The sequence below is a fragment of the Cervus canadensis genome, chromosome 18, assembly GCF_019320065.1.
Source record: "Cervus canadensis isolate Bull #8, Minnesota chromosome 18, ASM1932006v1, whole genome shotgun sequence".
In the NCBI taxonomy this organism is placed as follows: Eukaryota; Metazoa; Chordata; class Mammalia; order Artiodactyla; family Cervidae; genus Cervus; species Cervus canadensis.
The window spans coordinates 35554288-35571329 of record NC_057403.1 but is presented as its reverse complement, the minus strand read 5'-3'; the positions used below and the strand labels follow the sequence as shown (position 1 = coordinate 35571329).

Genomic DNA, 17042 nt, shown 5'->3' with positions numbered 1-17042 from the left:
CTGCCTTCTGTACCTTTTAATTTAATTAGTGAGAAAGAAGCCAATTGGAAGGGCGTGGCGCTTTCAGCCTGCGAACGTCTGTCAAGGGAAGGGGTGCCAGCCAGGCTCGAGAGACGTGGTGAGATAGTGGCCTGGGCGAAGGGCAGTGGGGAGGGAGGCCTGCTTTGATCAGCTGGGCCTGCATCTGGTTTTTATCAGCAGGGAGCCCACTTTGGGGACCAAATGCTCATTAACAGACCGTGTGTACATGGCTTAGATAAACTCCAAGCGCGTCCCAGGCCCTGCCGCTCGCCCAGGCCCTTGCGCACAGAGACGCATTATTCCAGCCTGGCAGCCCGCGCTGCGCTGTGGTTTCTTACATAAGGGAGGCCGTTGTGTTTGGACTCTGCCGGCTTACCTCAGCGCTGCCATTTCACACCATCCCTCTCCTCCCGCAGTCATTGGCTGCCCCGGCTGTTTCCTGCCTCAGAGGAGAATTAATTGAGGAGGGTGTTCTCTGGATCTGTTGGATTTGCCATCTCCCCCCACCCCCAGGTCCAGTTCTGCAGACCTAGAGGTCCTTTCTCCAGGTGGTCCTTGACACACTATCAAGGATGACAACCTGGTAAGAGTTCTTTGATGTTTTCTTCGTAGAGACACTTTAAGAGACGTTGGAATTTGCAGCTTCTCTGCTAAGTTATAAACCAGCCGCTGCCATTGAATTTCATTCCAAACTCAATTTTGTCGCTAGCCAAAGATCCTTACCCAAGGAGTTTTAAAACAGTGCTTCTCAAACTGTCTATGAAAAGCTAGTCCTTTTTTTCCCCCGCTGTTTTTGTTTAATTTTTTTTCAGTCTCTTATGAACTCTTACTTTGGTCCTCTATTTAGTGAAACAGATCTACAGATTATGTATTTGGATGTTGTGGCAATGTCAAATTGGTACAGAAGTTTCTAAAAGCCTATAAACTTCTGAACTTTTCTGGTCACTGAACAGTAACAGTGTGAGCCACGGACCATACTTTGAGTAGCAAAGGATTAAAGGATTATACTGGGAGAATCTGTCCCTTTGTGCTAAGTAGTATGGTTTAGTTCTTGACTCTGCAAGGATTATTACATGCTTAGGTAATGCCAGATAGTACATGTTACTGGCTTCCTCCTCCTCATCTCAGAATGAAATCTTTGTTTCCAAAGATTCTACTGTGTCAGGGCTGGCTCATGAGAAGTTCTCGCCCTGCTCTATGTATGTTTTCGTGTGTAAATAGGAGTTTTCATTTTACTACACTTTCTTGAGAGCTCCTCAGGAGCTGGTGTTACTGTGTCCTCCATCTTTGTATTCCCAGCACCTAGCATAGTACTTGGCTTCTAGAGAGATGGAGTGAGAAGTGGTTGTTGAATGACTAGATAAGTGTTTTCATTCTCAATAGCTGTTACAATTTTTTATAGTTTTTTTGGGGGGGAAAGTTGGAAAAAAAAATAGAAGAAACAGAACAGCAGCAGTAACAGACACCCACCTAGATATAACCATTGGCACTTTTCATGCACCTTGTATCTGTTTTCATCTGATCATTAGTAACAGTGAACACATGTTAAACGCTTCCAGTGTGCTGGGAGTACTAGGTTTCATAGGTGGGTTATTTCAGTCTTCATGGCACTCTGTAGTAGCTACTATGCTACTTTTACCCTTATTTTGCAAATGAGGAAACCTTAAGTGGTTTCTCCAAAACCACATGTACAGACATGTACATGTAAACATTAAACACACATCTACCAAAATTTAATAATCTTAGGGCATGTGCTTTTAAATTTTATTTTTTAATTGTAAAATATTTTAAGCATGCAAATAAGAATAGAAAGTAATATAAGAAATACCCGTGGGCTCCCCAACTCAGTCTTATCAAACTTTAGCATTATGCTGCATTTAATGTAAACCTCCCGCTCCTTACCTTGTTTTTTAACCTCTTGATGAAGAAGACATTATAAATGAAGTTGAAAGTCCCTGTGAATGCCTCCTCGATCCCATTCCCTATATACAGAGACACGTGGAACTGGGGACATTCATTTAAACTGCTCTGTGGTATTCTGTTGTATGAATAGGTAAAATTTATATTTATATTTACCATATATGTGGCAGCTATATAAATATAAAAATAGCATTTTATGTTTGTATTTATAATTCCCTCTTTGCCTTCATTAACAATGCTACAATGAAGTGTTTTCTGTGCATGCCTTTTTGTGTGCATGTTTGTTTCTTTAGGGCAAGTACTCAAACTGGAATTTCTTCTTTGTAGGAGGGTGAAGGTTTTCACTTTTAGTAGATGTTATCAAATTGCCTTTTGAGTCAGTTCGCCAATTCACACTCCCATGAGCATGCATAAGCATTCCTGCTAAAACAAAATTGTCAGATAGTTTTCACTTTGGCCAGTCTGACGGATGTGAATGGGGTGTCTCTTGCTGGTTTTACTTTGAATTTTCTTCATTATCCTTGAGATTAAACTGCTTTTTATATTTTAAAAACATTTGGTTTTTGAGTTTCTTCTCTTGTGAATTGCCTGTTGATAGATTTCTGTCCATTTTTCTGTTTGGCTATCTGTTGTTATAATCTGCAGAATTTCTTAATATGTGCTGGGTACCAATTGCCTCTCAGTTATGTGCATTGCAAATATTTTCTCCTTGTCTGCGGCTTTTCTTTTAACCTTTTTATGTTGCTTTTTGTTGTACAGGAGTTCAAATTTTAAGTAGTCCAATTTGTTCATCTTTTTCACGTGCCTTTTGTGTCTTGTCTGAAATACTTCCTAACTCTGATCATGTAAAAATTTTACATGCATACGTGACTCCCCTGATCCTCATGTTTTGTAGATTCTGATATGCATGTTATTTCACATTTAATTTCTTTAAAATCAAGATGTGATTTATAGTCATTAGAATGTTATAGTTTAATTGGCAGAGTTTTTTTTTTTTCTTTCTTGGTGATATATTAAAAATCTTATAATTGGTGGCATTTTAGATTTAATGAACAATACTGTATTTTTATAATTTTTAAACAAAATTTTGTTTATCTTATGCATGTTATTTTTTCCACTCAGCATATTGTAAATAATATTTTAAATGGCTGAATATTCATTATAGAATTAACATAATTTACTAGTTTTCCATTTTAAAGCATTTAGGTTTTTTCCAGTTTTTTTGTAACATGCTACAACATACTGTGACATATACACTTACAGCTAAATCTTTGACACATTTCTTTAGGATATGTCTTTGAAGTAGAATTGCTGAATTAAAGGATGTTCATGTAGGAGAAGTTTTAACCAAGTTGCAAAATTGCCCTTGGGAGCATATATATCCATTTTTGCTCCTATCAACTTTGTCTTTTAAACACTTAAAAATTTTTTTTAATTTAATTTTTTTTGGCCATGCTATGCAGCCTGTAGGATCCTAGTTCCTTAGCCAGGAATTGAACCTGCTCTGCCTGCATTGGAAGCATGGAGTCCTAACCAGTGGACCACCAGGAAGTCCCCCACCAACTTTTTCTTTTTAACTGGAGGATAATTGCTTTACATTGTTGTGGTGGTCTCTGCTGTACATAAACTCGAATCAGTCATAATGATATATATCTCTCCTCTCTCCTGAGTCTCCCTACCCCCAACCCCCTCCATTCTACCCCTCTAGGTCATCACAGAGCACTAGGCTGGGCTCCCTGTGTTATACGGCAGCTTCCCGATAGTTATCTGTTTTACACAACAGTGCATATGTGTCAATGCTACTTTCTCAATTTGTCCTATGTGCTCCAAGTATTTTTTAAAAATAATTTTGTTTATTTATTTTTGTCTGTACAGGGTCTTCACTGCTGTTTGGGCTTTTCTCTAGCTGTGGTGGACAGGGGCTACTTTCTAGTTGCAGTACGTGGGCTTCTCATTGCAGTGGCTTCTCCTGATGCAGAACACAGGCTCTCGGGCATGGGGGCTTCAGTAGTTGTGGCTCCTGGGCTTTGGAGCGCAGGCTCAATAGTTGTGGCCCATGGGCTTAGTTGCTCCACGGCAAGTGGGATCTTCCCAGATCGGGGATTGAACCCTTGTCTCCTGCATTGGCAGGTAGATTCTTTACCACTGAGCTACCATGGAAGCCCTCTCCAACTATTTTTTAAGAGTGACTATTCCCCTACATTACCAAACTTATCTACAATTTTTAAAATCTGCAAATTTGATTTTTAAAAATGTTTTTATTTTTTTAGTAGACACCATCTCTAGGACTTGTCTTGTGTCTCTGTGAAAGCATATCTTTTAATGTTGCCATCTTCCATTGAAGGGCTTTGTGGACTTTTCCGAGGCAAAAAAAAAAAAAAATGGGATGGTTGAAAAAGAAGGAAAACAGACCTTAATTCAGAATCCTCAGTAGCTACTACTGTGCCGCTCTATGCTTAGGGGGCATAAAGTGCTGGTTGTTGATAGTTTTAAAAAGGGGGTTAGTGTGCTTGGATTTAAAGGAAAGCTTAGTGTTTCAAGAAGGGTTCTTAGGGAAGGTCTGAGTTTAACATACTTCTTACTCGGTTTACAGAGGACCTCCTGAAGCAATGAAAACAGTGAAGAGGAGATATGTTCCATTGCACACAGATTTTTGACTCATAAAACAGTCTGACAATGTCCCTACAGAGGAAATAAATCTTACGGTTCACCCAGGAAGTGGCCAGAGCTTGGGGAATAAATGGGATTTGGTTCAGAGTTAAAATTTATTATAGGATCATAAAGTAAGAAAATATGAATTTCCTGTAATGTGTGCCTGAGGGAAGTTGAATCTCTACATAGGCAGCTTTAAGAATACCTGAATACTTTCAGTGTATTTTCTGAAGTTTAGTTTGTGTCTAAGTAACCAGCAAGGCATCTTTTGTTTACTGGTAACTAAGTATTCTGGCAGGACTTTGTTTTCTGATGAAGAGAGTGTATTTTGAATGAGAGTCAGCTTCACTAATGCCCAGTGCTTGTGTTAATAAAATTTATTAACAAATTATAAATAATACAATTAATAATGCTCTTAGTAAGAATTTGTGATTCATCTCTGATTCTAAACCAAAATCCTTGGACTGTCGGATTTAAATTCCTTCTTAATTTAATTTGACTCTTGGTGAAACTGTGATTCTGTCCAAACTTACAGGAATCTGACCAAGATGTGTGTTAATCAGGATGGTTGAATATACACTGTAACAGCAAGTAACTGAGAACTGATTTCCTGAAGACCTTTTAGGAAACTTTCCACAAGAAAATGTGGTTCAGGTGACCAGACAGTTTCCTTTCAGATAACATAGAAATGATTGCATGCCATCCTAGTAATGAAATTGAGATTTTCTGCCTTTACCTTTTTAATAATGATGGTGGTTTGGGGGAGAACTGGGGCATGGAAGAGATACAACTTGTTATTATTACCAAACACAAGGTTGTGAGTTTGATGCACAGTGAGGCCAGAGAATACCTAAATGTGGTTTGGAGGGCAGAGAAAGATTTATTGCAGAACCATACAAGAAGATGGGTGACTTGTGCCCCGTAAAATCCTAAACTCCCCAAGCACTTCCGACGGCAAGGTGAGGAAAGGACGTGGTTAGCTGTTGCAGACTTCTTGGTGTTGGAATCCTTTATTCTTATAGCTGTCCACATAGGTCAGGTCATGATGTTCCTATAAACCTCCAACAAGACAAATATTATCCTCTGTTCTGAAACTTTTTATATGAATGGACTCTTAAAGGTTAGAACCTTGAGAATGGGCTATCCTGTAAATTTCAGACTACAGGTAACATTCTTTTACAAAAGGTGCAGAGCCAACATGACTAAGCACACGAAGTTTAAAAGAAACAGGTCTAGTATGGAGTCAGATGCGTTCTTCCCTATCACAAACTGAATAAAGGACAGTTAAAATCCATAGGAGCAAAGGGAATTTCGGTTTTTTAAAAAAGTACAGAGATTAATTGAAACTGGAGACTGTTTTTTAAGTCCTTTCAAATAGAAAGACCCTGTGTAGTCCATGGTCCAACTGAATGTTACGCATTGAAGGCCAAGGAGCAATGTGTTGGGAAGGGACCTGAATCGAGCTTGGGCTTTTGAACGCTGTTTCTGAGAGCATCAAAGAAAGCTATTCAGTGGGAAAGGATGTGACCCACGTGACCAGGATGCAGTATCGAGACCCATGGGTAGTTTCATTGAAAAGCCTTTTAATCTCAGCATGAAGAAGATGCTTGTAAGGTTCAGAAACCTAACCCCTGCCAGGGATGCGCAGATGAGAGGTCGCTGCCAGTATCACTTTCTTGGCATGGGGAGACCAAACCAAGATAGTCAGAAGGCTTAATCTGTGTGGGTCAGTGGCTGCAGAGGGGAGAGGAGAATCGGGAGGCTCGTTTGATTGACGATAGATTCCACCGACTCTGCCACAGGAATGGAGGGGAGGGATTTGTATGAATTCTGAGGAGCCGTGCAGGTAGGGAGGAGTTGAGAGTTCTCTAGGAAAAGCAGCTAGGCCAGGTCACAGATCAGGGAGGGCCCATATGGACATTTAATCCAAGCAGGAGTCCAATTTTAAAAGGAAGAATGTAGATATAAAAAAAAAAAGGAAAAGTAATGGAAGAAAGGTCTTATTCCTCTTGGTAACTATTTTTCTAGCTAAGCCAATTGAGAGAGTTCATAGAAGGATACTGAGATTCACCGGACAATAATAGTGCCCGAAGGAGAGTCTTTCATTTCTAAGGATCAACTGGGATCAAAGACAGGATAGACAGGTCTTGTCTAGGCTTGGGAGGCGCCGCCATAACTCTTGAATATAAGCAAAGAGGACTTCATGCCGATTTCCTTCCTGACAGTGCAGGAAGACCACTGTGTCAATTAAAGGCATTTACTTCATGGAATTTTAAGAACTGCCCCTTCTTCAAATGAAAATAGTAGTCAAAGTATAATAAAACCAAAGTTCTCTCCTTGCCTCAAATGAAATAGAAAAGAAGCCAGAAGTTGAGACCACTTATGAGATGAGAGTTATAACAAAAGAATTGTTGGAATAAAGAAAAATGTTTTAGCACCTTTTCTGTCCAACTACAACAGCACATATTTTGTCTTTATTCAAGGGACAGCCCCACCCGCCTATTACGGTCAGTTTTCCAAACAGTGACTGCAAAATGAGCAAAGTTGTTTTATTGGGGCTTTTGTGCCACGGAATTGCCAAGGACAGGAAGGATAGAGCTAATTTCTTAGGAAATGCTGAGGCATTCTCGGCTCCTTAAATCTTTATTAGGAGCAAATGTTACGAAAGAGTGGTTTGCTACCCTTGCCTTGAGGAGCTTCCTTATTTCAGTACTTATCCTTAAGCCAAGTATCTTTCTCAAGACTTTCTTTATTTCCAGATACAGATGAATACAGAGAGTATCAAATTTGCTGCTTGATTACCAAACAGACAGGAGGAATTTGGAGAGGTGGCGTGAAGTCATTCTATGTTAGCCTCCTTTGTGGTTGAAAGTCCCTACTTGCTCCCCAGAGATGGGACACTAGCCTCTTGAACTTGCAATATCTGTTACTCTTTTATCTTTAATTCAAGAGGGCATCGAGAGGGAGAAGAACTTTAACTTCATCCTGTGTGTCTTTTCACCTGATCACTTTTGCCAGAAGATTCTCCCCCTGCTCCTTTTCTTCCCCTTAAATTTGTCTATGCCAGGTCTTAGTAGCAGCACTCGGGGTCTATAGTTATGGCATGTGGGATCTTTTAGTTATGCCCTTTTAATAAAATACCAATTAAAGTGCATAGATCTTCCTTTTGCAGTGGGAGGAGCCAGGGCACTTGGGACAGGTTACCAGTAACCGCTTCAACCAGAAGCTGGAGTGGGAACGTGTAATATAGTGTTAGTCACTCAGTCGTGTCCAACTCTTTTTGACCCCGTGGACTGTAGCTCGCCAGGCTCTTCTGTCCATGGGTTTCTCCAGGCAAGAATACTGGAGTGGGTTGCCATTCCCTTCTCGAGGGGATCTTCCTGACCTGGGGATCAAACCTGGGTCTCCTGCTTTGCAGGCAGATTCTTTACCATCTGAGCTACAGGGAAGCCCCAGGGAGCAGGAATACCCAGGAGAACACGTGTCCTTGAGGACATTTTAATGGTGTTTGTAGCACTTTGGTCCTCAAACCAGTAGTGGATCCCTTTTGAGAGGAGGGAATGTGGAGTAAGCAGACCTCAGTGCTCCCTGGGGGAAGCCTCCTAGTGGTGCAAAGTGTGTAGCCTCTTCCTATAGATGATATCTGAGCAGGGGTTTGTGATTATAAATGGAGCCTAGACATGAGTGAGGTGGATTTACTGTAATTTCTCCCCAGTCGTCATGATCCTGCAGGGCCCCCTACCTAGACTCCTGTGCTAGGGAGAACTGTTCACGTTGAGGTGGGTGGCGGAAAGGCACTTGGCACTTGTCTGCTGGGTTGTGGGTTCCTTATAAGTTCCACTTGCCCTTCCTTTCTTCCTTTCAGGGGGCCACGGTAAAACTCATAGGCTAGAAAGTCTGAGCTGAGTTATTTAGCCCCTCTGAGCCTTGGTTTCTTTGATGGTAATGGCATGTCCCACCTTAAAGCATGGAGGCCAGACTGAATGAGGTAAAACACGAGCCTGCAACTCATTGTGGATGCTCAGCAGGTGATGGTTACCCCTTCCCATTTTTGCCTTGAAAACCTTGCATGTATCTCTATCTGAATTAGCCTCAGAGGGGCTCATCAGTGCTGTCCACTGATCAGATGTGAGAAACGGTATTAAATAAAGCTCATATCTATTTGAGTAGACACACCAGGCTTAGTGATAGACGTTAGGACATTTATTTCAGTATACAGTCAACTCTCTGCTATAATATATGTGTTCCTAGGAATCACCATGCTATGCCAAATCATGCAGCAAAAAACAGGGTTTATGGGAAGAAATGGGTTAAGGACCTAACAGACAAAAATTTGTCAGTGACACAGACACAAACAAGAATGTAATAGCATAGTAGCACAGTTTTACACATGTTAAATGGTTGAGATCATAATACCACAGTAAAGATGCAGGATTCCACGAGAAGACCTGCTGTTTGCTTGTGGAAGCAGGTGCCTGAGGATTATAGCTTGTTGAGTGTTGTCGTGCTGTGGTACGGGAGGGTTTTCTGAACTCAGACGGGAGTTGTAACACCAGATGTGGGTGAGTGCGATATGTAACGTGTCCCAAAGTGAGGTAGCCGGTAGATGTGTGTGGTTTTCTGTGTTCCTACACTACTGGGTTCAGCCCAGGGAAGTCTTCTGTGTTCATATAGTATGTTTAGAAGACACATACATGCACAGCAAGCACAAAATTCACATCATACTCACGTTGTTCCCTTAAGTATCAAATCACACTGGCATAGACCTGTGTCTTCAAAATAAGCATTTCAGCAGAACTGACTGTACCACCTTCCTCTTGGCAGTACCCAAAAGTAGAAGTAGATAAAATCAGTGTAAAACATAAAGACTAAGGGACCATTCGCATCCTTTATAAAATGGTAATCATTTAATAAACAAAAATAAATCTTTGCATCCCTTATATGTAGGTTACTATATTCTAGGTCAGTGGAGTTACTGTCAGACTGTGTTGAATGTGGGAATAACAGGAGTATGGGGATGGGTGGTCCTTGTCTATATTTTGTGGTGATTTTGCCTTTTGGATCCACTGTTTGGATCATCTGCTACCTTGTCTTTCTGCCCCTGGCACAGATGAGCCACCCTTAGCACTCACACACAGAGACAGCGGTGGAATAGCCAATAAATAGCAGTTTACTGTGTTTCTTGGTTCATCCAGATCTCTTTTAAAGACCCTCTGTAAAGGAGTCCTATATTTTAAAAAGAAATGTGATCTTGAATATATATGATGCTAGGAGAACAAGGGGAATTGTATGATTTGTGACTTTGAGAGGTAATAGGTTACAAAGGCCGGAGGGTCCACGGGTGAACTTTAGGTGTGGGGGTCTGTGAATCCCAAAAACTGCACGCATTTTTGTTGGTAAGTGCATTTTGCAGGGAAGGAGTCTTCAGCTTTCATTACCTCCCTAAAAGGATCTTTTATCCAAAAATGGCCAGTAAACAGTGATTTGGAAAAATCCATGGGAATGTAGATTCATAGGGGTTATGTAGGGGAATTTAGCACTATCTGTGGGATGTCTAATAACCTTGAGTCCGTAAAGGGGCGCTCTCATAGTTTTCTCAAGAAGCAGGCATGGGTCCCATTGTCAGGGACGGCGTGGAGCTGGTCTGACCAGCGGGTTGGTCTTGCGTGTTGTCTTTGATGTGTCCTGTCAAATTAGCCAGATCAGTAGTGAAGGACCCCATTGAACCAGGACTTAGGCCTTTCACCAGCATGTCTCATGCCTCCCTTGACTTTATTTTGCAGATGGGAGCAGCGAGAGCTCCCCAACGGGCGTGTCTATTATGTTGACCATAACACCAAGACCACCACCTGGGAGCGGCCTCTTCCTCCAGGGTAAGACTTGGACCATTGAGCCCCGAGGCTCTAGAACTGGCACCCAGAGTCCCCCGTCGGCTTCTCCACCACTCTGCCACGATCATCTCTTTATTTCCCCCACTCTCCTCCTTTCTCTCTCTTTTCCCCTCCTCCCATAGTCCTCCTCTTCTGTGGTCTCTGCTCTCTCATTCTATTTTCCCTTCTCCCTCCATTCGTTGCCTTGGCCATGGGAGTTCTTTGCTTTCTTATTTATTTATTTGACTGCACTGGGTCTTTGTTGTGACATGCAGGATCTTCGATCTTTCTGGTGCATGTGGGATCTTTTAGGTGCATCACGTGGGATCTAGTTCCGTGCCCCGGGATCGAACTCGGGCCCCCTGCATTGGGAGCATGGAGTCTTAGCAACTGGACCACCAGTGTAGTCCCCTGGCCCTGGGCTTTCTTAAGTGATATTCAGAGCCCCATGACTGTTGGGTTCTGGAGGAAGGAGGGCTTGGGAGGCCTCTGAGGCTATTGGTCTCTCAGTAGCTTCAGACATCTCACCTGCAGAAATAACCTATAGGGTGCAGTTTTCAGTTTCAGCAGACATAGCGAAGCATAGGGACATTTATCCTGGGTCCCTTAATTGCTTTTCCTACCCACTTTAATTCTGTTCTCATTTCTTAGGACATACTAGGATATTTAGAGCATCTATGGGGGAATAGCGTGCACAAGGAAGCCTAGATAGGGTGTTGATGAGTTTCGCAGCGCCCTGCCTCCCGCCAGCCCCTGGAGACAGTGTGCTGCTGCATTCGGCTGGGCTTCGTGAGAACGCAGTGAAGTTCTCCAAAACCCAAGGATAAGTGAGGCTTCCAAGTAAGAGAAGACTGTCCAAGTTCAAGGAGAAGGGGTTTGGTTCCCTGTCTGCCAGGGACAGAAAGTTCTTTCCACATGTGTCTCCCAGTCCTAAGAACTTTCGAAAGGGAGTGTATTCTGCTCTCAGGAAAGAATCACCAGCAGAGCAGCCATGAAGGCCTCCTACGCAGAACATGAATGCTGACTTCCTCCTCCGAAGCTGGTGGAGGGCGAGGATGTCAGAGTGGGCAGGGAGAACCCTGTGCTCCGTTTTGTTCACCTGTCAGGCGTGTGCTGGGCAAATACTGCCTCGTTTCCCAGTCCTACAAGTTTCCATGCATGGACTGCTTTTAGTTTCAGTTTCCCTAGTAGAATGCTTGTGTTTTCCTTTCCTTTCTTGTCCTTCTGGAAATCGCACTCATAATCCACCATCCTTAGTTCTCACGGCTCCCCCTCTCTTTTCTTAAACGAAGGAAACCTCATTTATTTTATTTTTTCTAACATTTATTTATGTGGTTGTGTCAGGTCTTGGTTGTGTCACGCGGGATCTTCCGTTGCAGCACACAGACTCCCTACTTGGAGGGCGCGGGCTCAGTTGTTCCACGGCATGTGGGATCTTAGTTCCCCAATCAGGGATCAACCCTGCATCCCTTGCATCGCAAGGTGGCTTCTTAACCACTGGACCACCAGGGAAGTCCCCGTTTTCTCCTTTGATTTAAAGTCCAAGGAACTTACCAAAGTTAAACGTCTACTTCTTAGAAAAAGAATTAAACATTTTATTATGGATATTCTAGAAATGTTCATATTGAAGTTTTCAAATGTGCACAAAGAATCCCCACACTGTCAACACCTAGCTTCAATAATTATCAACTCAAGGCCATCCTTGTTTCATTGGTACCAGGAGTTGGCAAAATCTGCCTGCCACCTGTTTTCATAAATAAAGTTTTATTGGAACAGAGCCCCTCTCATTTGTTTACTTATGGTCCATGGCTGCTCTTGTGCTCGTTGGGAGAGCTGAGTAATTATGACACAGACTGCACCACCAGTAAAGACTGAAATGTTTGCTTTGCGACCCTTTGTAGGAGACATTTGCTAACCCCTGCTCTGTCACCTCGTTCACCCCTCCCCCACCCCATCTTAGATTATTCTGAAGCAAATCCCAGACGTCGTGTTATTTTATCCAAGTTTCAGTATACATGTCTAAAAGATGTTCTCTTTTAAAAGTAAAACCACTGTATTTTTAAGTGTTTACCTACTACCATCAAATACCGAGTCAGATTTCTGGGTAGCGGTCAGATTTCTCCAGCTGTCTCATAAATTAATCATCAACTTTTTTTTTTTAATCATCAACTTTTAACAGGATGTGTTACACACTTGTACTTCGTGTGTTTACAGCACATATAACTCTTTAAGTCTGTTGGTTGCTTGCCTCTTAACCTCTCTGGTTTCTAAGTTATGGGAACCTTGACCTGGTGAACATATGATGAAATATAAATGAAGATATTTAATGGTGTCTTTGAAGAATGGCTGAGGGTTTACTCTTGTTTAAGTGTTGAGGTGGGATACTAGAGCCAGCTTTCTTATTTTCAAGATAGTTATAATGATTTTTTTTTAGAAAAAGATTCATTTATTTATTCTTGGCTGTGCTGGGTCTTTGTTGTTGTGTGTGGGCTTTCTCTAGTTGTGACGGGCGTGGGCTACTCTTGTTGTGGGGCGCAGGCTCTGGGTGCTCGGGCTTGAGCAGTTGCAGCATGAGGCTCCGTGCTTGTGATGTGAGGGCTTAGTTGCTCTGTGGCACGTGGGATCTTCCCGGACAGGAATTGAATCGGAGTCTCCTGCATTGCAAGGTGGATTCTTAACCACTGGACCACCAGGAAAGCCCTATGATGTTTTATCGGCTCAGCTCTGTGCCCTCCACAGCCCATGAGTTCTTCCTGAGTTTTAGGCCCTTTGAACTCCTGGCACTTAGTTCTACGATGTAACAGGGAACCTGGAAAGAAGAGAATGCTCAAGCTTTCATCGCTAATTACTGGGAGAAGTTCTGCTTTAGGGAAGTATTACCATGGTGAGAGCAATCTTGAAACTACAGATGGAGCCATTGCATTGTATCAGGAGTCCTAGTCATCCAGGAGCAAGACTGAGCCGAAAGATTCACTTTATTGTCTGTCCCCTCTGTCTCACCGATGGGACTCTTGTATAAAGACCAGTCGTTTATATGTTTTTTTTTTTTTTTCGTTTATATGTTTTATCCTCACTTTGAGAATCATTATTCTAGTTAGAATAAAGGTTGAAATGCATATTGTCCTAACTTGTTCATAGCTTACAAAAGCTCTTGCCACTTAATAATACCATATTACATATTTGAAGTTTGCTAAGAGAATAGATCTAAAAAGTTCTCATCACAGGAAAAAAAAAATTGTAACCATGTGCAGTGACAAATGTTAACTACACTTACTGTGGTGATTGTTTTGCAATATATACAAATATTGAATCTTTATGTTGTAAAGATAAAACTTAAACCTATTATGTTACATGTCAATTAGGTCTCAGTTAAAAAAAAAAAAGCAACCAGTCATTTTATCCAGGAGCAAAAAGTGTTGGACCTGGTAATTCAGGATGAGTGCAATGGTTTGTCTTCAGACACTTTTAGGTGGTTCTCAGTCCAGAGGTGAGCAGGGGGAGTAGGCACTATGGAGCATGGTATTGGGGACCATTGTTACAGAGGACTCCAACTTGGTCTTTAGGAAAGGCTGGGGGTGGACTTCAGTGAAAAGAGGAAGGTGATCCAGGTTAGGGGAACAGTGTGAATGTGAAAGGTATGTTTAGGGAATGATGCATGGAGCAGTTTTGGTGGAGTGGAGGGTTTGTGTGAAACAGAGATGACCAAAGTGTGTCTAGTAAGGCCTTTGGGTTTGGTGCAGTTGCCCCCTGGAATCAAACAGCATGAAAGGGCCTCCAACTGCTGCTGTGTTTTTATTGATTGTAATTCTGCCTAAGATTTCACCTTCTATCAAGGGTGTGATTATGCTGTTTGACAGTCTGAAATTCACCAATGCAGAGGACATATGGATCAAACATGTTTATTTCCATTCCTTCTTGAAAACCCACTAAAATGGCAATAAAAGTTATTTTAAAACGTATAATGATAAAGGCATGGAAGAGGAGAAAAAGCATATGGGAGATTGTAATCAAAGTTTAGTTGCTGAAGGATAAATGGTAGGACTGAGAAAGCTGAAACGCAAGCTTCCAGTGTGGGGTTTCCACCCAAAAGGCAGCCAGTTTGCACCGTGGAGCCTTAGAAAGCCTCAACCGTCAGGGACATATAGGGTATGTGTGTGAATGTGTTATGTGTAATGAGACTAAAAACCTGAAGTTTAAAACTTGGGCAGGGAGCATCTAGATTCCTAGGTTGTCAGCCGTCACTCCCAACCCCCGCCACACGCATGTGTGCACACATACACACATGCAACCGCATGGCTACTGCTAGTGTAAGAAGTTCCTGGTGGAGCAGAACCAGTGTGGTGAGCACGGTCATAGCTGAAGGCAGAGATGAACTCAGGAAAAAGGGATTGAGAATGCTATCCTCAGGGAAAAGATTGAAAAGTTGTTTATTTATTTATTTATTTTTGCTGGGGTAGTGACAGGTAGCTCAGTTGGTAAAGAATCTGCCTGCAGTGAGGGAAACCTGGGTTCGATCCCTGGGTTGGGAAGATCCCTTGGAGAAGGGAACGGCTACACACTCCAGTATTCTGGCCTGGAGAATCCTATGGACTGTATAGCCCATGGGGTCACAAAGAGTTGGACACAACTGAGTGATTTTCCCTTTCACTTTCTTTCAGTGACCAGTCTAAGGGCAGAAAACTGCAGATCATGATATTTGAGGATCTTTTAGTGAAACAGCTGAGCAAATCCAGAAATCAACTTTTAGACATTTTAGCACTCAGCTGTGAGGATTGATACAAAGCCATCCTCAGATATGCAGCGTTTCAAAAAATTAACTTTGGTCCATCCTCTCTCAGAAACTCCTAGCTGTTTTCTTCCACCAGACAAGAGGAAACAGAGAAAGAAATCGTGAGATGCAGGACACAGGAGACTGACTCAGCTCAGGGGCCAAGAGGAAGATGAAAGAGGATGGTGAGGACAGGAAAGTAAAGCAGGCCTGGAGAACAGCTGTCTGCCTCAGACAAAGGGTGCTGGACAGATGAGGCCAAGAGTTAAGTGACCCTGGGTGGCACCTGCCCTGTCAGAGTCTGGGGCTGAATTAGTGGCAGGTCCTTGAAGTCCAAGCCGAATAAAACATGCAGTTCTTAACTCTAGAGAAAAAGTTGTACAAGTAAGGACGTGTATGTATAGTATTCTACAAAGTTATAATCAGAACTCCAAATATTGATCTAATGACGCTTTTCTAAATTGGGAGGACAGGACAGGAGAGAGCTCTGTGTGTGTTGGCCGGCAGGGTACAAGGACTAATTCCTCAGCTTCGATAGTGGCAAGTCCGTAGTAATCTCTGACTTGGCAGAAATCAAGAAATTATGGAGTAAGCATTTGTTTAGAAGATACAATCAAGAGTTGAAGGTAATTGTTGCCCCCGGGGAGCAGAATTCAGCAGTGGGGAGAAGGAGGGCAGGAGACACTGGTTTTCATTGTCTCTCCCATAGTACTGTTTGTTTCAAACTATAGATACATGAGTCCTTTGCTAACAAATAAAAATAAATAAAGATCACCCGTTTGGAGTATTTATGAGAAAGGTGGGAAGGTTCCAGGTTATTGTGAGCGTTAAATATTAATTTGACATTTTGACTCCAGCATTTCATAAAGGGTCAGTCTGCTGGGGTTACCCTGATGGCAGTTTATGGGCTGGATTGCATGGGAAGGTTCATTCAAGGATACTTGGACATGGAAATGGAAAGTCAAGGACAGGGAGACAAAATAAAAAGAAGCCCTGGGGCTGAGCGGCTTACTGACATCAGAGGGAAAGGGAAAGTCAGGAATGATGGTGTGGTTGCATTCCTGGGTGGAGGACTGATGTGAGGAAGACTGTGGAAGATTCAGGTGTGGGGCGAGAGCGATGGCGTTTAGGTGAATCCAGAGTGATGGCTGGTCGTGAAAGCAAGGCAGTCCAGCAGGCGGAATCCATGCGCAATCCAGGAACGGGCCTTGGGAAGTGAAGAGAAGCCATTTTTAGGGAGGTTTTCAGTTTGAAAGAATCATTGAAGAGGTGGCAGCAAAAGTCAGCTAGGAGGCTAACCCTGAAAGCTGAGGAAAGTATCAGTCAGCCCAAAGCATGATAGTCTTGTGAGTAAGATCAGAATTCAGAGATGGTGTGAGAAGGTAGTCAGGGAACAGAGACCCTCTGACACTTTGGAATCATCCAGTGTAATCCATTGTGGGTTCCTTTTGCACTGGGTGAATCCTGTTTTCTTCAGTAGTATCTCCGTCTTATCTTCTTGAAACTCCTTTTCTCCCCCTTCTCGTTTCAGACTTATAATGGGAAATTCAGGCATACACCAAATTTGAGAGAATAGTACAATGACTCCCTTGTAACCATGGCCTGGTTCTGACAGTTAGGAAGATTTTGTTTCATCTGACCTCCCACTCTTCAGGGGAGGCGACTGATGAATTGTCAAGCAAGTTCCAGTCATCCCATCCTTTGATCTATAAATACACCACATACGCCTCTAACAGATGAGATTAAAAAAAAAAATCAGAATGCCATTATCCCGACATAATTAGTAGGACTTCCTCACCTCATGTCACCTG

The 17042-nt window shown here is 42.5% G+C and overlaps 1 protein-coding gene across 5 annotated transcripts in view; it reads left to right on the top strand.

Moving 5' to 3' along the window:
* The window catches only part of WWP2 (WW domain containing E3 ubiquitin protein ligase 2), a 143115-nt gene that overhangs the window by 102179 nt on the left and 23894 nt on the right, over positions 1–17042 (top strand). For 4 of the 5 annotated variants that reach the window (XM_043436578.1, XM_043436577.1, XM_043436580.1 and 1 more), the window contains one exon: positions 10377–10466. In XM_043436578.1, the coding sequence (XP_043292513.1) occupies positions 10377–10466 (90 nt within the window). Of the gene's footprint in view, positions 1–10376; positions 10471–17042 lie in introns of those variants that run through there. The other variant, XM_043436584.1, reaches the window with a different exon arrangement.